Source organism: Perognathus longimembris, chromosome 14, assembly GCF_023159225.1.
Source record: "Perognathus longimembris pacificus isolate PPM17 chromosome 14, ASM2315922v1, whole genome shotgun sequence".
NCBI lineage: Eukaryota > Metazoa > Chordata > Mammalia > Rodentia > Heteromyidae > Perognathus > Perognathus longimembris.
In genome coordinates this window covers 6,861,109-6,880,498 of record NC_063174.1, presented here as the reverse complement: position 1 = coordinate 6,880,498, position 19,390 = coordinate 6,861,109, and the positions used below count along the sequence as shown (strand labels likewise).

Sequence of the window (19,390 nt, the reverse complement as noted above, 5' to 3'; positions counted from 1 at the left end):
GGTAGAGTGCTAGCCTTGAGCAAAAGGAAGCCAGGGACAGTGCTCAGGCCCTGAGTTCAAGCCCCAGGACTGCAAAAAATAAAAATAAAAAAAATTTGAGATTTTTATTTTGGATACACTGGGCAATTGAGAGTACCTACATGAATAATTTCAAATATTTTTCATGTTGCTCATAATATTGATCAGTAAAATGATCCTTTTTTTTCAAAAATAATATCACTACATTAATTTTATGTCTTAATATTTTTGTTTCCTCATTCTTGATTTAGTAGCTGGGACTTACTGTATTTTATAGCACTTTTTCTGAAGTAAGGCAATTGCATTTTATCATTAGGCAAGAGTCATGCTGTAAAGGTTTCTGTCTAACTGCATGCTCTTTAACTTCGATAGTTAAACTTGGCTTTATCTATACTATCAGATTTGGGTACTCTCAGTTCTAAAACTTGGCTTCTAAGAGAAAAAAAATCTATAATTAACTTGTGATGAAGTAAACTATTAACTTTGTCTCTTGCTGAATGCCTGTTCATGTGAATACAGTCCAGGCCACTCCTCTTTTAACATGTGTACTTAATCTTAATTATTAATTCTGACTTGACCAGAGATAATAAAGGAAAACCTCATTGCACAAATGTACATTTCTCTCCCTCTTTTCTTCTTTCTTTCTTTCTTTCTTTCTTTCTTTCTTTCTTTCTTTCTTTCTTTCTTTCTTTCTCTTTCTTTCTCTCTTCCCTTCTCTCTCTCCTTTCTTTCTCTCTTTCTGTTTCTTTCTTTCTCTCTTCCCTTCTCTCCTTCCTTCCTTCCTTCCTTCCTTCCTTCCTCCCTTCCTCCCTTCCTCCCTTCCTTCCTTCCTCCGTTCCTTCCTCCGTTCCTCCCTCCCTCCCTCCCTCCCTCCCTTCCTCCCTTCCTCCCTTCCTTCCTTTTTCCGTTCCTTCCTCCCTTCCTTCCTCCCTCCTTTCCTCCCTTCCTCCCTCCTTTCCTCCCTTCCTCCCTTCCTCCCTTCCTCCCTCCCTCCCTCCCTCCCTCCCTCCCTCCCATCCTTCCGTCCTTCCTTCCTTCCCCGGGGGCTTAAACTCAAAGGCTGGCACTGTTTCTGAGATTCTGAGGAATCAAACCCAGGGTTTCATGCATGTTGGCAAGCACTCTTACCACTAAGCCACATTCCCAGCCCCACAAATGTTCATTTCTAAACTGTTGTTTTATGTCTTTACATCTTTAGTTGACTATTTTCAAGATCTTAGCTCAAATCGTCATGCTTTATCAAGTTAAAAAAGGTGTGCCATATTTTTTAACTGAAGCTAAGCCAGTTTGAATGATAACTATCACCATTTACATTTTAATGCTTAGCTGATTAGCTGATTATTGTGAAAGTCATCCTAGTGTTTATCTTTTGGTTTTGCCATGACTGGTCTGTCATTTGTTTTTGTGCAGGAGATCTTGTTGGATAATTCTGTGTTGGTAGGTCCCTGACCCTTGATTCCTAATGTTTTTTTGAGGTTTGCAGTGCTGTTTCTTTGTATCATTTTTTTGGTTGTAGACGCTTTTGTTTTTCTCTGCACCTCTGAGTTTTAAGTTAATCATTAATGCAAAGTCCAGTATTATAGCATGTTATATGGTATTTAATACAGTATAAACAAGTCTTTCCTAACCTCCAGCTGGTGCCCTCGTTTCTTGCACTGAATTTTGCATCATTTTGATTTAATATGTTCATTTCAGAAAAGAGTTGTAATTACAGTTTGATTTAATTTCTGTATTTTGCTTGCCTTGTTTGTTTGCCTTTACCCATTCTATTGAAGTACTGGAGAATGACATGGAGGTATTAGGCCTCCTATTTTGCTTTGTGCAACAGCATTAAATCTGTTTTATGCCAAACAAAGAATATTTCCCAGCATGCTTTAAGATTGTTTGACCAGCCTGAATAAATGTTGCACTTGTCTTGTGTTACATGCTCGTAAAATTCATTAAAATAGCTAGTAGAGTCATTAACTTTTCTTTAAAATTGTCATATAATATGCTTTTAATCATAATTGTTAAATACAGCAGTAATCTTGGGCATAAGTAAATGTAATCATTTTATATTTTAACTTCTCTGTATCCTATGTACTAGTTTCTAACAACAGAACAGAACCATGACTGAAATAACATTACCTTGAGACATGCATGAATTTCATTCCTCTGCAGTCTACATTGGAGTTTTCTATGTAGCTTGAGTAAAACAGAGCATATTTGCAAATCAGTTCCCATTCTCTGTTTCACTGATGATAAAGTAACTAATTTCTTCTGGTTTGGGAAGTATGATAAAATTTAAGTTTTGGTGCCTTCTACATGTGTTTTATACATTGAAAACTAGCTGTCACCTACCTTTTTCTCCTCTCAGAATTTGCTCTTTACAACAAATTCAGTTACTTTACCTCGCTTCTATAGAGCAAATCACCATAAGATGACCATCAGGATTGTACCATTGTTTCTCTAAATTTACTTTGAAAAACACTACCATAAAATACACATTGCACCGAGGTATGGCCAAGTTGTAAAGAGTATGCTTAAAAAAAATAGGGACCACACCAACCTGATCTGTCCTGCTTAGAAGAAAATAAAATTCAAACTTCTAAATTTCATATTATTAATGAAGTCATTTAGTAAGAGCCAAAGTATGATGGAACACACCTGTAATTCCAGCACTCAAGAAACTAAGAGAAGATGAAGATTGAGGTGCCAACCTGGACTACATAGCAAGTTTGATATCTTCCAGGTCTACATAGTGAGACTTTGTCTCAAAAAAATTTAAATATAATAAAATCATATCCAGGAACCTCTGACTTATAATTGCTTATTTGAACAGACCAAAGCTTATCATTTGCCATTGGTAGACACAACTTACTGAGATTTACATGATAGCTCTATGATATGTACATATATGTGTATTTATATAGACATATACATCTATATAAATTTTGGTGCTCTGTAATCTTAAAGCATTTTTGCTGAATATGTTTTCTGAGCACAAATGCTATTTGAAGATTCATTTACTTCCTCTTTATGTCTTCTGAATGAAATGCTGTTTTAAGAATAATTTTTTGGCATTACTGCTTGACATGATAAGCACTTTACAAGTCATATTATGTTAACTTCCCAATAGGCTTGTGAAATGAGATAATGTTATATATCAGGAAAGTAAGACACAGAGAGGTTAAAGAATGCCCAAGGTCACACAGCTAGTAAATGGTGGATCTAAGACTCAAACTAAGATGGTTTGAATCCAGAACCTCCAATTCAACCAATGTTGCTACATTGCCTATGTTGCTATATTTGTATACATTTCTTAGAGAATCATAAACATAGTTGCATGAGCAAAATTGTGTAAGTTCTTTTAGCTGTGTTTCTTTCATCTCTCCAAACTTAACGTTTGTTCAAATGTTGTCTCATAATACTTTTTTTAAAGAAGTTTCTTTGTATTTGGTAAATTGTGGTCAACCCACTTACTCATGGGCTGGACAGAATGAAGAGAAAGAAAGTCTAGTGCATATCTAGTAGGCTTACTGTGTGCCATGGGAATTTTAGCTTTTTTATTTCCCAAATGGTCTTTTCCAGGTGAATCTTTGCAGTCCCTACTTGTTACTAAGAAGAGCCGTTCTGGCTTGTTTACGTCAGCTTGTACAGAGAGAAGCATCTGAAGTTTCAGAACATGCTGTTGTGCTTGCTAAGGACAGCAGAGAAGAGTTGACTCCAGGTAATTCTTTTTGTCAGCATGACATCCAGGTCAAATGATTGTTTTAATATTAAGTTTTCCACAAGTACTTGCATTTTTAAAAGCAAACTCTAAAAGTTTGTATATGATGTGTCTTAAGTCTTCTGCGATAAGCAGCTGCCAACATTTCATTCTGTAAATAAACTTTCTGTAGTATTGCCAGTCATTTAGTAAGTCATAGACTTCACAAAGCTTTCCAGTATCTTAAAGCTTTCAAATCCATGTGTTTTATTGTTAGTAGTCTATACTGTTTAGTTCATAATTTATATTAAAATGTCCGTGTTGATTTAGGTTAATCAGCATACCTAGACCAACTTAATAATCTAACAATGTCAAACATTCTTCCCAAAAGGACTTTAAGTTCCTATTCATCATTGAAATTGTATCATTTACTTTATATTTTCATTGCATAAGCATTTGGGTACATTTTCCTAGAAATATTGAATTGATTATATGAGCAAAATTTTAAAACTCATGTTATTACTCTTTAAAAATGTCATTTTTCAAACCCACAGAAAAGTTAAAGGAACCATGCATTGAACATCTTTCCTATTTACTGTCTTTATTCCACTTGTTTTATATTTTTTTCTTTTCTTTTCTTCTTCTTCCTTTCTTTTTTTTCTTTCTTTTTTTTTTTTTTTTTTTTTTTTTTTGCCTGGGGCTTGGACTCAGGGCCTGAGCACTGTCCCTGGCTTCCTTTTGGTCAAGGCTAGCACTCTACCACTTGAGCTACAGCACCACTTCCGGCTTTTTCTATTTATGTGGTGCTGAGGAATCAAACTCAGGGCTTTGTGCATGTTAGGAAAGCACTGTAACACTAAGCCACATTCCCAGCCCCTTGTTTTATATTTCTGTATCTATTTCTCTATCCACATACACATACTGATTTATTGTCAAATCTTTTCAAAGGAAACTGAAGACAGTTAATCCCTAAATACTTCGGTTCTCATTTCCCCAAAATAAGGACATTCTCCAATATAACCACACATCATTTCCACACATAAGAAACACAGTGTTGGTTTGGTATAGATAGATGAATAAATCTATTGCATAGATTAACATTCCTCATATTTCTCTTGGCATTCAGAAAATGTTCTTTCTAACTCCTACCTACATCCTCACTCTCACTCAGCTTTAGAATTTAGTCAGTATTCACCCAATATATTAGACTACTAATCTGAAACATTTGTCCATCTTTTTCTGATCTTTCAAACAATGCTATTTTCAAAATAGTCTAGCATAATCTTTTAATAAGAATAGTGCTTAATCTTTCTAAATTTTCAAAATGAAAATAATAATTCTGCATATAAAGCACAAAGTTTTTTTTTTTTTGTTTTGTGTTTTTTTTTTGGCCAGTCCTGGGGCTTGAACTCAGGGCCTGAGCACTGTCCCTGGCTTCTCTTTGCTCAAGGCTAGCACTCTGCCACTTGAGCCACAGCGCCACTTCTAGCCATTTTCTGTATATGTGGTGCTGGGGAATTGAACCCAGGGCCTCATGTATACGAGGCAAGCACTCTTGCCACTAGGCCATATCCCCAGCCCCAGCACAAAGTTATTGAATGGAAAAAAGCTAAAATGAAACAGCTTTAAGATATATTTAGGGCTGGGAATGTGGCTTAATGGTAGAATGCTTGCCTAGCATGCATGAAGCCCTGGGTTCCATTCCTCAGCACATAAATAGAAAAAGCCAGAAGTTCCAGCTGGGAATATGGCCTAGTAGCAAAGTGCTCATCTGAGAAAGCATTGCATTGTGATTGCTGTTAACTTAATAGTTCACAATAACTTAGATTAAACACTTTTCTCTGTGCTGTGATTGTTCTGTTCTGTCTGTACTATCACATTCTGGCCTGTATGACAGAATGAGGAAGTTTTAATTATGTTTATTGATTTGAAATTAACTTTAGAGAAAAAGTAAGAGAATCATAGCAAGAAACATGAAATTTATGTGTACTGTATTGAACATTTTTTTTTTTTTGGCCAGTCCTGGGGCTTGGACTCAGGGCCTAAGCACTGTCCCTGGCTTCTTCTTGCTCAAGGCTAGCACTCTGCCACTTGAGCCACAGCGCCACTTCTGGCCATTTTCTGTATATGTGGTGCTGGGGAATCGAACCTAGGGCCTCATGTATATGAGGCAAGCACTCTTGCCACTAGGCCATATCCCCAGCCCCTGTATTGAACATTTTTCAGTTAATATAACAATACATTTTTTCAAATAGCTGCACAGTAGGACTGGAGGTATAGCTCAAGTGGTAGAGCACTTGCTTGGCAAATGAGAGGCTGTGAGTTCTAGACCCCAGTACTTAAGAAAACAAAATAGTTGCACAGGACCATAAGTCATCCTAATGTTTAACTGTGAGCTGAATTCCATTTCAGTAGATTAAAGTTCAATATGTAGGCTAGTTCTTTATAATATGTGTAACATTTAACAATTATTTAAGATGTGTGCTTCTCATATGGCAGTTTTGTTTTCTGTATTACTTAGATCACCGGTTTTCTTCTTGTCAGATGCTAACATCAGAGAATTCGGCCTTGAAGGGGCGTTATTGACTTTACTAGACAAAGAGACAGATCAGAGATTATGCCAAGATATCAAAGAGACCTTAAATCACATGCTTACATCCATGGCAGTGGAAAAACTCTCCTTTTGGCTAAAGCTTTGTAAGGATGTGCTTGCTGCATCTGCAGGTAAGTGCTGCTAGTTAACCAGGTGAACAAATAAGATGAGGGGAAATAAAGAAACCTTATACAAAATTGTTTGCCCCTTGCAATGCACCAGTTTTATCTATTTGAATTCTAGTTGGGTTGTCATTGGTTTCTTCAAGTGGTGATTCTACTCTGATGTCATAGAAAGAATTCTCTTTGACTTACACAAAATGAATCCGACACTTAAGACTTGTTTTCTCTTTTGATCTTTAACCATTCAAAAAACCCCGAAGTGGCACTGTGGCTCAAGTGGTATAGCACGTGAGCATAAAGAGGCTCAGGGACAGCACCCACACCCTGAGTTCAAGCACCACAATTGACTGAAAGGAAAAAAAAAAAACCTACAGAAATTTTACCAAAGTTCCTGTTTATAACAAGCTAGTTCTAAACTAATTAGAGCATCACTAGTCCACAATTAGCAATGTTCATTTCAGATACCATTAGAAAATAGTGCTATTTCCCTAGTGTCTGTGCTAATACAAGATAATTGTTAATAAAAATATGTATTTGGGTTTTTAAGTATGTGTTCTAATGTAGGAAAGAAAATAAATGAAAGAATAAAAAATAAAGAATGATCTTGTCCAAGAACTGTATATATTACCTGATTTAGTCCTTAAACTCATCCTGTGAATAGGCAGTATTCCTCTATTTTACAGATGAAAAATAAAGATAATTTAAAATTTTAGGCTTAAAAAAATAGGTTTGTTGTTGTTTTGTTTTTGCCAGTCGGGGGCTTGGACTCAGGGCCTGAGCACTGTCCCTGGCTTCTTTTTGCTCAAGGCTAGCACTCTACCACTTGAGCCACAGCACCACTTCTGGCTTTTTCTGTGTATGTGGTGCTGAGGAATCGAACCTAGGGCTTCATGCATGCCAGGCAAGCACTCTACCGCTAAGCCACATTTCCTGCCCCCAAAAATAGGTTTGGAGAGGAAGTAGCTTACTTAAAGACACAAATGAAAGTCTAAGTCTGCATAAAACCTATGAATTTATTTTTCCTAGCTCCTTAAAAAACAAAACACTTGAACTTTCCATTATGTTATTTTCTTTGTTTTGCTGGTCCTGGGTTTTGAAATAAGGGCTTGGGCACTGTCCCTGAGCCTCTTTGTGCTCAAGGCTAGCACTCTACCACTTGAGCCACAATACCACTTCTGGCCTTTTCTGTGTAGTTTATTGAAGATAAGAGTCTTATGGACTTTCTACCTGGTCTGGCTTCAAACCATGATCCTCAGATCTCAGCCTCCTGAGTAGCTAGGATTATAGGAATGAGCCACCAGCATCTATTACGTTTTAATAGCTCCCAATTTAGTTACACATGCCCTGTAATTTAATGTAGCGAAGTCTTGTCAGTTATGTAAAAGGAATACTATAAAATTCTTGGCATTTCTGTACTTTCTATCTGAATTCTTTCTTGTCCTCATCTTTTCAGAGGGGTTCTTTTGCTCTTTTAACGTAGATTCTACATGATTCCCTGAAATGCTGTCTTCTAACAAAAATCTATTAAGCCTTAACAAAAACTTCCCCTTTGAAAAAGTAAGCATGTGTGCATAGACTGATTATATTTTAATAAAAAGTAATAATTCTCTAATCAGTGGCTTTGCCTGTCAGCACAGTATTGAGACTATACCTACCAAAAACATTTTCAGGCATTTGAGTGGGTTCAGGAATCTCTTAAATTTATCCAAGGCCCCAGTTTCAAAACAAATCTAAAAGAAATAACTAGTGTAACTCCACTGATACCCTGCTAGAAAACTTGAGCTTTCTTAAGTACAGCCATGTGCATGCAGAAAATTGATAATTATCATAGTACTTAGTATTGTGTTAAGCTTTTATCTGAAAATAATTTAGCTACTCTGTGTATGTATGTGTTTGTTTACTTGTCAGTACTAGAGCTTACACTGAAGGCCTCAGTCTCTTGCTCACAACTGGTAATGTTTTGCGTAAACCATACCTCTAATCCAGCTTTTTTTTTTGTCGGTTATGGAACTTGAACTCAGGGCCTGGGCCCTGTCCCTGAACCTATTTGTACTCAAGGCTCGCACTCTACCACTTGAGCCACAGCTCCACTTCTGGTTTATGAATGGTTAATTGGTGATCAGAGTGTCACAGGGACCTTTCTGCTTGGACCAGCTTTGATCTGTGATCTGTGATCCTCAGATCTCAGCCTCCTGAGTAGCTAGGATCAAAGGTGTGAGCCACTGGCACCTGGCTTAATCCAGCTTATTTTGCTGGTTAATTGGAAGTAGAGTCTCCTTTTCTGCTTTGGCTGGCTTCGAACCTCAGTCCTCAGATTTCAGCCTCCTGAGTAGCTAGGATCACAGGCATGATCCACTGGCATGCTGCTACAACTCTGTCATTTTGACCTGAAACAGGTTTCATAGCATTTCCTATAGCTTAACACTGTTACCTGTACTTATTATACCTGATAATTATTTAGTCGTGTGTGATTGATAAATCTAAAAGTAAAATCATTCTTTGTGTTCCTTTATAAATATAAATTGCAATTAGTTATCATGGTGTGCTTTCCCTTGGTAAAAGATTTTACAGGAGTAACTTGTGTGGATACAATGCAAGAGGAAGAAGGAGACAGAGGTGATGATGCATCAGTCCTGACCACCAAAAGCAATGAAAAATCACACCCTTTTACACATCCCCGATGGGCCACCCGGGTCTTTGCTGCTGAATGTGTCTGTAGGATAATTAAGCAGTGTGAGAATGCAAACAGCGCACATTTTGACATTGCCCTAGCACAAGAAATGAAAAAAAGAGACTCAAGAAGTAAGTGGCATAATAACAAAAATATCAAGACATATAAGTAAAAAGCTTTATTCTTCCAACTCAGTTATGAAACTTCATAATGCTTATGTAAGTTTTGGGTCACTACTTTTTTTTTTAAAACCACAATGCACATTTCTAAATGCCAAAGGAATGTCAGACAAAATAACCACAAATAATTACATGGCAAATATTACTATTACCAGTGTATGAGTTAGGTTAGGTATCTCTGATTTAATTACTTTTCAAGCAAGTTTGTCTTGAAGTTCTATTTTCTTTTTTTCTTTTTTTTTTTTTGGCAGTCCTGGGCCTTGGACTCAGGGCCTGAGCACTGTCCCTGGCTTCTTTTTTGCTCAAGGCTAGCATTCTGCCGCTTGAGCCACAGCGTCCCTTCTGGCCATTTTCTGTATATGTGGTGCTGGGGAATCAAACCCAGGGCTTCATGTATACGAGGCAAGCGCTTTTGCCACTAGGCTATATACCCCAGCCCCTGAAGTTCTATTTTCGATGAGTATAAAATTTATATGCCATGGAAAGTTCCTGATTTCTGTGCTCCCAATTAAAATTGTACTTGGTATTTACTAAGATTTGGGAGTTCTTCACTGTGAAATATAAGACTTTTCTTTGAATTACTGTCATCTTTGCTAGGTGAAGGTTATCTGAATTCCTTTTCTTATGTCTTAAAATTGATATTTATACCAAACACTGTGTCATAAGCATGAAAGGAATAAAAAAAAATTCCTTTTATGTAATTTGTATATGCCCATCATTTGTGTATGTTTGAATATATGCAAAAATAAAACTATCCTGCTGTGACAGTGGTTCACACCTGTAATCCTAGCTACTAAAGAGCTTGAGATCTGAGCACTGTAGTTCAAAGCCATCCTGGGCAGAAAAGTCTAGGAAATTGTTCTCTCCAATTAAGCAGCAGTAAGCCAGAAGTAGAGTATGGCTCAAATGGTAAAGCACTTAACCCGAGGAGAAAATCCCAAATGAGAGCATGGGTCCCTGAGGTGAAGCCCAGTACCAGCGTAGATTAGAGAGTGCAAGAGATAGACATACAGATGATATATCTATATAGTACTTAGAGATATATCCAGCCCATACAAAGGGCCAAATGACACTTTTTTAGGCAGGAGAGGTAGGGAGTTACCAGTACTTGGGCTTGAACTCAGAACCTCAAGCTCTCCCTTCTGTCTTTTTGTTGGTAATTAGAGATGACTTTATCTCACATTTGTCTGCCCAGGCTGGGCAGATCTCGACCTCCTGAGTACCTAGGATTACAATTACAATCATGAGCCACCAGTACCCTTAAAACCTTTTTCAAAAATTATTTTTAATGTTTTTATTATTATAAAAGTGATGTCCAGGCGCTGAAAATATGGCCTATTAGTAAAGTGCTCACCTCATATACATGAATCCCTGGGTTTGATTCCTCAGCACCATATATATAGAAAAAGCCGGAAGTGGCACTGTGGCTCAAGTGGTAGAGTGCTAGCCTTGAGCAAAAAGAAGCCAGGGACAGTGCTTAGGCCCTGAGTTCAAGCCCCAGGACTGGCAAAAAACAAAACAAAAAGTGGTGTACAAAGGAGTCATAGTTACATAAGACATGTAAAGAGTACATTTCTTTTTGGACAGTGTCATCCCTTCCTTCTCTCTCTCAGGGAAGGAAGGAACAGTAATAGCTAAGTACTGAGGCTCATACTTATAATGTCAGTTACATAGGAGGTAGAGATCTTAAGGATCTTGGTTCAGTGCCAGCCTGGGGGGAAATGTTAGTGAGACCCTATCTTGATCAATAAGCGGGGCATGTAATGGTGTGTGCCTGTATTCCACCTATGCTACATGGGAGGCATAATCAGGAGGGGAGGGTCAAAATCCAGGATGGTCCCAGGCTAAAATAGAAGACTCTTATCAGGAAACTAGCTAAAGCTCAAACGGTGGGGGAGCTAAACACAGCTAATATGGTAAAACACCTGCCTATCAGCCATGAGGTTCTGAGTTCAAACTGCAGCACTGCTACAAAACATAAATGAGTAAGGAAATATTAGACCTCTTAGCAATAAATTGAGAAAAAGAGCATAAATTACCGCCTAATTAATCAAAACCCAAGGTCTGTTAAGTACCAGCTAATGTACTTTTATCAGAAAATCTAAACAAAATGTTTATTGACAAGACTTAACACTTTTAAAGGATGTTAATTCTGGGGCTGGGAATATGGCCTAGTGGCAAGAGTGCTTGCTCACGGTTCGATTCCCCAGCACCACATATATGTAAAACGGCCAGAAGGGGCGCTGTGGCTCAGGTGGCAGAGTGCTAGCCTTGAGCGGGAAGAAACCAGGGATGGTGCTCAGGCCCTGAGTCCAAGGCCCAGGACTGGCCAAAAAAAAAAGGATGTTAATTCTGTCGTTGGCTTTTGAATAGTTTTTATAATTATTTGGTTTCAGGTTGTTTTGTGTGTTTGTGTGCACTAAATTTATTTTTATTTTTAAAGTCTTTTTTGTTTTGTGTGTGTGTGTGTGTGTGTGTGTGTGTGTGTGTGTGTGTGTGTGTGTGTGTTTTAGTTCAGTGATTTAGAGACAGGGTCTCACTATGTAGCCCAGGCTTACCTGGAACTCACTGTTCTGCCCAGACTGGCCTTGAACTCAAAACCATCCTGCCTCATTCTCTCATTACTGGGATTACAGTTGTAAATCACAGCACTTAGCTCAAATTCTGTATTTAAAACAGTGAAAATAAGCAGTAATCAGCTGAAAAGTACCTTTAAAAATTTCTAGACTATGGAATTAAAGAAGAAAATGACTGTATAAACCACAGTTCCAGCATGTTCTTTTAATTGATAGCATCTTTTTAATCTTGTAGATGACTTTTTGGTGCTACATCTTGCTGATTTAATTCGCATGGCTTTTATGGCTGCCACAGATCACAGTGATCAGCTCCGTCTTTCTGGCCTTGAAACGCTGTTAGTTGTTATTCGACAATTTGCAGCTATTCCAGAGCCAGAGTTTCCGGGTCATGTGATTCTAGAACAGTATCAAGCCAATGTAAGTATTTTCTGTTAGAATTGTTTTTATTAAACAACACAGATAAAATGTATGAGACCATATGTCTTGTCACCTAAAGTCATAGAGGATATCTCTCCTAACATATCACTACTATTAGCATTTTAAGGGTTAATTTTCATAATTAAAGTCTGGCTAATTTGAGGGAATAAAGTTGCTTAGTAATGGAACTTTAACCTTTTAGCTATTTGAATAAGCAACATAACACCAGCTATTCTATTTAGGCCACATGTGTGTTTATTTTTATTACCCCTAGAATAGAGTATCCTGTAACTTCATTATTTTTTATTAGACCTAGGAAAGGATTCTGGTTTATGTTTCTGGTTCTGTAATTTTTTAATTGATTGGATTTGACTGGTCCTTTGAGCAATGTAAGGAGATCAAGGAAGATAACAAAATATCACCTGTTTTGTGATCCTGTAGCTGTATTCATCCAAGTATGTCTTAGAATTCAGAGGTAACTTCCAATGGCTGACAGTGAAACTATCTAGAGCAATTCACCAGCTGGTTAGCAGTCTATATCACTTCTTCCTGGCAGGTGACAGCAATTTATGGCTAGAGAGAAAGCAAATAGGAAGGGGTTCGAGTTACATCGACTATCTATTAGAATAAAGTATTATAATCCAATTATGGGGAACTTCTGTATTTTAAGCCCCCTTAGCTTCCTTTATACTTTTTTGAGATTTTCTCTCAAGCAAGATGACTGTCAGCACCCAGGTCGGAAGAGACAGGGCTTTTTTCCCAGGACTTTCAGCAAAAGGCTTAGGAGCTTTCAGTGTCCCAGTTGTAAGTCCCTGGAGCCACAAGTACTTCCCGTTCCAAGGAAACCACATAGATGAACACTTGAGGGAAGAAATGATTTCCCAAAGGAAAACCTGAGATATTAATATCTAAAAATAAGGGAAGAGGGCTGGGAATATGGCCTAGTGGTAAGAGTGCTCACCTCGTATACATGAACCCCTGGGTTCGATTCCTCAGCACCACATATATAGAAAAAAGCCAGAAACGGCGCTGTGGCTCAAGAGCTAGAGTGCTAGCCTTGAGCAAAAAGAAGCCAGGGACAGCACTCAGGCCCTGAGTCCATGCCCCAGGACTGGCAACAAAAACAAAAACAAATAAAAATAAGGGAAGATATTCAGGATAGACAGATACATCAGGTGCCCAAAGTAACTTATTAATAAACAACTTTGAAACAATGTTTAAGATTTGCTTTCTTACTGATGTGTGATATAAAATTTCTCCTCAGGTAGGAGCAGCACTTAGACCAGCCTTCACTTCAGATACACCACCTGATGTTACTGCCAAAGCATGTCAGGTAAGTGGTTAAAAAGAAAAACCTTGGGGACTGGGGATATGGCCTAGTGGCGAGAGAGCTTGCCTCGTATACATGAGGCCCTGGGTTCGATTCCCCAGCACCACATATACAGAAAATGGCCAGAAGTGGCGCTGTGGCTCAAGTGGCAGAGTGCTAGCCTTGAGCAAAAAGGAAGCCAGGGACAGTGCTCAGGCCCTGAGTCCAAGGCCCAGGACTGGCAAAAAAAAAGAAAAAAGAAAAACCTTTACAAAAATGATCTTAACAGTTGCATTTCCATCTCTATGAGCTTCCCTTCCCTTTCTTCTCTCTTTTCTTCCCTTCCTTTCCCATCCTTTTTAAATTAGAGGATTTCCTCCCTTTTTTTTCCCACAACTGCATAATGAATATATCACAGTGCATTTATACAGGCCCATATTAATGCATACAGGATTTTTTTGTCTTTTGCAGTAAATTTGTTACAGTACTGCAGTAAATGATCTTCCACATAGGTCTCTGTACTAAATGCAGGCATGTCTAAGATCACTTCCTTAAAGTGAATGATGAATTAAAGAGTAGCTTAGTAGTAGAGTGCTTGCCTAGCATGCATGAAGCCCTGGCTTCGCCTCCTCAATACCACATAAACAGAAAAGGCCGGAAGTGGCACCGTGGCTCAAGTGGTAGAGCAAAAGAGCTTAGGAACAGTGCCCAGGCCCTGAGTTCAAGCCCCTGGACTGCCAAAACAAAAAACAAACAAAAAAACCCTATGAAGTTTGCCAATTAAAACTCCTATCAGTTGTGTATACAATTTTCCCATAGCCTCAGGAACATGATGGATTGTCAGGAACATGATGGATTTGACTTTCTTGTTGATATGAGAGACAAAAATGTATAACATTTTTACAAGGGCATCTCAAGAACGCTTACATTTGTATTTCTAACAAACTTGAGCATATTTTCCTCTATCATGTAATACTTTTAAACAGCTACTCTTCATGAAATGGGTTGTCAAACACTTAATATCCAACACTGTAGACCTGAAGTAAGTAAAAGCAAGACTGGAATGAATAAATGAAATAGGGGCTGGGAATATGGCTTAGTGGCAGGAGTGCTTGCCTCGTATACATGAAGCCCTGGGTTCAATTCCCCAGCACCACATAGATGGAAAATGGTCTGAGGTGGTGCTGTGGCTCAAGTGGTAGAGTCTTATCTTGAGCAAAAAGAAGCCAGGGACAGTGCTCAGGCCCTGAGTCCAAGGCCCAGGACTAGCAAAAAACAAAGCAAAACAATAAATGAAACATAAATGTAATAGAAAAATTAATTTTAGTCAATTCTTTCCACATTATTTATTTATGCATGCATAACTGAGGAATAAACTCAAAGCCTGTGCTTTACCACTAAACTGTACCAACACCCAACAAGTCAGCTTTCTTTTACTCAGTTGTGATTATGATACCAGCTACTCAGGAGGATAAGATCTGAGAATTACAATTTGAAGCCAGTCTGGGCAATAAAGTCTGTGACACTCTTATCTCCATTTAACCACTAAAAAGCCAGAGTAGAGCTATGGCTCAAGTTGTAGAACATCAGCCTTAAACAAAAAGCTAAGAGAGGGGCTGGGGATATGGCCTAGTGGCAAGAGAGCTTGCCTCGTATACATGAGGCCCTGGGTTCAATTCCCCAGCACCACATATACAGAAAACGGCCAGAAGTGGCGCTGTGGCTCAAGTGGCAGAGTGCTAGCCTTGAGCAAAAGGAAGCCAGGGACAGTGCTCAGGCCCTGAGTCCCAAGGCCCAGGACTGGCCAAAAAAAAAAAAAAAAGCTAAGAGATAGAGCCCAGGCTCTGAGTTCAAGCCCCAGTACTGGTGCACGTGCATGTGCACATGCGCTTGCGCGCGCACACACACAAATAAACACACAAATAAAACAAAAATAAAAAAGAAATATATGCTGGGTGCCAGTGGCTCACACCTGTAATCCTAGCTACTCAGGAGGCTGAGATCAGAGAATCACTGTTCAAAGCCAGCCTTGACAGGAAAGTCTGTGAGACTCTTATCTCCAATAAACTACTCCGAAAAACCTGGAAGTGGTGCTGTGGCTCAAGTGGTGGAGCACTAACCTTGAGCAAAAAGACACTCGGGCCCTGAGTTCAAGCCCTAGGACCAGCAAAAAAAAAAAAAAGAAAGAAAGAAAGAAAGAAATAGATGAGTACCTTTACTGTTGAGGAAGCCATCTTATATTTTGTAATGAGTCTCTAGTTTATCACTTTGTCTGTGTTCTCACGATAAACCACTTAATGTACAATGAGACAAGAACTAAATAAATAGAGATGAATCTTGATTTACAGCAGAGTTAAATTTTGATAAACTGGTCGTAAGGGTCGTAAGTTAAAATCTCAGAAGTAGAAAATGTATTTAATATACTTAAACATCTAAGCATCATAGCTCAACAACTTGGTACACTAGAGTAGTTTTTTTCTTCATGATCATATCAGTAGCCCAAGAAAAGATAAATTCAAAGAACAGGTTTTTGGGGGGTTGTTTTGGGGGCAGGGGAGAGGGAGGCTTGAACTCACGGTGTGTGCTTGGGCTCTAACCCTGAGCTGTTTTTGTTCAAGGCTAGCACTCTGGTGGCTAATTGGAGGTAACAGTCTCATGTACTTTCCTGCCCAGGCTGGCTTTGAACCATGATCCTCAGATCTCAGCCCTCTTGAGTAGCTAGGGTTACAGGTGTGATCCACTGGCATCCAGCTTAACTTAGGAATATTTATAATTTTTTTAACTAACTTGATTTCTTAAATATCAGGTTTGCAGTGCCTGGATAGCAAGTGGGGTTGTAAATGACCTTAATGATCTCCGAAGAGTTCATCAATTGCTTGTTTCATCATTAACAAAAATACAGGCTGGAAAAGAAGCTTTAAGTCACTTATATAATGAAAGTGCTTCTACCATGGAGATCTTAGCTGTGCTAAAAGCCTGGGCAGAGGTTGGTAATTTTTATTTTATAACTGAAATTATGGAAGTTGTTTATAACAATCTTAAGTTAATAACTGAAATTTTAGATTTTGTGAGTTTGCCGGGGAAGAGGTATTTAGGGTGCTGGAGACTGAACCCAGGGTTTTGCTCATGGTAGGCAAGTGTCCTACTTGTGCACTATAGCCCTAGCCCTTGGTTTATTTGTCAGTTTATTGTTTTTGTGCCAGTACTGGGGCTTAAATGCAGGGTCTGGGGGCTATCCTTTAGCTTTTCCACTCAAAGCTGGCACTTTACTGCTTGAGCCACATCTCCAGCTCTGACTTTGTTCTAGCTATATGTTGAAATGGATTATTAGGCTACAATCTACAGAATGCTGTGATCAGTTATTTGTAACTGCTCAAGTTGTTCAAGAATAGAATTGTAGCATAGTTACCAATTATTTGTTATCCTTGATGCATCTTATAGAAGGTGATATGCTTTCAACCAAAGTTTAGTATGTGTGACTATTTCTACGCATGTGCCTTTTCATATCATAGAGCATTTCCAGTTCAATATGCTTAGGAATAAGTCTGACCGCAGAAAATGTAAAAATATTATGATACGTTTTCATCAAATATAACATTTTCTTACTTATAAATTAATCTATAACAGGTATATATAATTGCTGTTCAAAGACATAAAAACCACAAGCAAATTTCAAAGACTCCCACCTGTTCAGAAGGACTTCTTGACTTAGTCTACACAGACCTTGGCACACTAAGCAGACTCTGGCTTGCTGCACTTCAGGATTTTGCTCTCTTGTCTTTACCTTCAGAATTTGCCTCCCAACTTCCGGATGAAGGTAAGGAGGTAAAACAATCATGTATTTTAAATACTTATAATTTTTCCATTACCCAATCGTTTTTATCCTAAACAATTTTCATGTACAGGATAAGCATCCAAGTGAGAGTAGATATCAGTAGTTAATTCACAAAGTCATAAGAAATGCACATCTTATCTTCCAAATACTGCCCAATTATTCTTCAAAATGGTTTGAACAGTGTATATGCCCACCAGCAACCTGTTTCTGCTTCTTCACATTATATATTAAATATATTTACTTTTTACTAATCAGTGGATATGAAATAGTATTTCATTTTAAATTTCATTTCTTTGAGGAACCTTTTCATAAACTTATGGAGTTGTTTTCTTCCATAAATACTGTAATCATAATCACCCATTAATTTTATTTATTTATTTTTGCCAGTCCTGGGGCTTGGACTCGGGGTCTGAGCACTGTCCCTGGCTTCTTTTGCTCAAGCTAGCACTCTACCACTTGAGCTACAGCGCCACTTCTGGCTTTTTCTGTTTACATGGTGCTGAGGAATCGAACCCAGGGCTTTGTGCATGCTAGGCAAGCATGTTCCCAGCCCCTTCACCCATTGATTTTATATGTGCATTTAACACAGTTCTCTTTTGGTTTGTGTCTTACATATATTTCCTCCTAGTCTAAAACTATTCTCTTGTTTTTAAGTTTAATGGAATTTGTTATTCTGCTTTGTATTTTTATATATTGCTTGACATATTTTTTTCTTAAGAAAACATTTAGTTTTGCTTTTCATGTTTGAACATTAGTTGAATTGGAATTTATTTTGCAAGTATGTAATTGGGATAGGGACTTGATTTTATGCTGTTTGCTAATTCCACATTTTTTTGTGTTAGGTAGTTGATTGATACTCCTAATATTCTGTGTTATTTCAAATATTTTGTCTGATACCATTTACTACTGGTATGTATTTTAGATTGAGCTCATCACTTTCTATTAAAGCTTTGAAATTAGTTCCAAAGAGATAGGTAGAATATTATACTTTACAGTGTCACAGAATGTAAGTAAAATGGAAATGAGCTGATTTTTTGAAACAGTTTAACAGCAAAAATGAATAATAGACACCTTTTAACGTAAGTAAATAAATCTTAACATAAGTAAATCTTTAACATAAGCAAATCTTAAAAATATGTTAGGATAAGAGGGGAAAAAAACAAGTTTCAAGGAGATATATAAAACATGATGTCTGGGCTGGGAATATGGCCTAGTGGCAAGAGTGCTTGCCTCATATACATGAAGCCCTCTGGGTTCGATTCCCCAGCACCACATGTATAGAAAATGGCCAGAAGTGGTGCTGTGGCTCAAGTGGCAGAGTGCTAGCCTTGAGCAAAAAGAAGCCAGGGACAGTGCCCAGGCCCTGAGTCCAAGGCCCAGGACTCGCCCCCCCCAAAAAAAAAAAAACATAATGTTTTTTAAGTAATAACATTATAAGTATAAACATTGACAAAGTGTAAGATTACACTTAGGCATGATTCACCTGGGGACACTAGTTATAGAAAGAGGGACAAAATTTGTTGTGTTATAAAATTTTTAGGGGGTTTTATTGTTCTTTTTTAAAATTTCTAAGATTTTATTGTAAAGGTGATATACAGAGGGGTTACAGTTCCATAAGTCAGGTGATAAGTACATTTCCTTTTGAACAGTGTTAACCACTTCCTCATTCTTTCCTACTTTTTCCGTTCAGGACTTCCCTCCCTCCTAAGTTGAATCGTTCATTTCCAATATAGTGTCTAGTGAGTATCACTGCTGAATTGGTTCACCCTTTGTCCCACCGTTTCTGTGCTCCCCAAATCAGATACACTTATATACAAGACAAAGGGTACAAAAATCAAAAACAGCAACAAAGGAAATAAACCAAAGAAAAGCAAGAAGAAAAGAAGAACCTCAAACAGTACAATAAAAAAAAAACCTCTTATTTCCATTTCTTGGAGTTCATTTTGATAAGCATCATTTTATATGATCATATGTATTATATA

The 19,390-nt window shown here is 38.0% G+C and overlaps 1 protein-coding gene across 6 annotated transcripts in view; it reads left to right on the top strand.

The window, feature by feature from the left end:
• Nucleotides 1–19,390, top strand: part of Heatr5a (HEAT repeat containing 5A) — a 103,925-nt gene that overhangs the window by 64,744 nt on the left and 19,791 nt on the right. For 5 of the 6 annotated variants that reach the window (XM_048361916.1, XM_048361918.1, XM_048361915.1 and 2 more), the window contains exons 22-28: nt 3,589–3,727; nt 6,251–6,430; nt 8,984–9,223; nt 12,083–12,264; nt 13,529–13,597; nt 16,380–16,559; nt 17,201–17,390. In XM_048361916.1, the coding sequence (XP_048217873.1) occupies nt 3,589–3,727; nt 6,251–6,430; nt 8,984–9,223; nt 12,083–12,264; nt 13,529–13,597; nt 16,380–16,559; nt 17,201–17,390 (1,180 nt within the window). The remainder of the gene's footprint in view (nt 1–3,588; nt 3,728–6,250; nt 6,431–8,983; nt 9,224–12,082; nt 12,265–13,528; nt 13,598–16,379; nt 16,560–17,200; nt 17,391–19,390) is intronic. The other variant, XM_048361919.1, reaches the window with a different exon arrangement.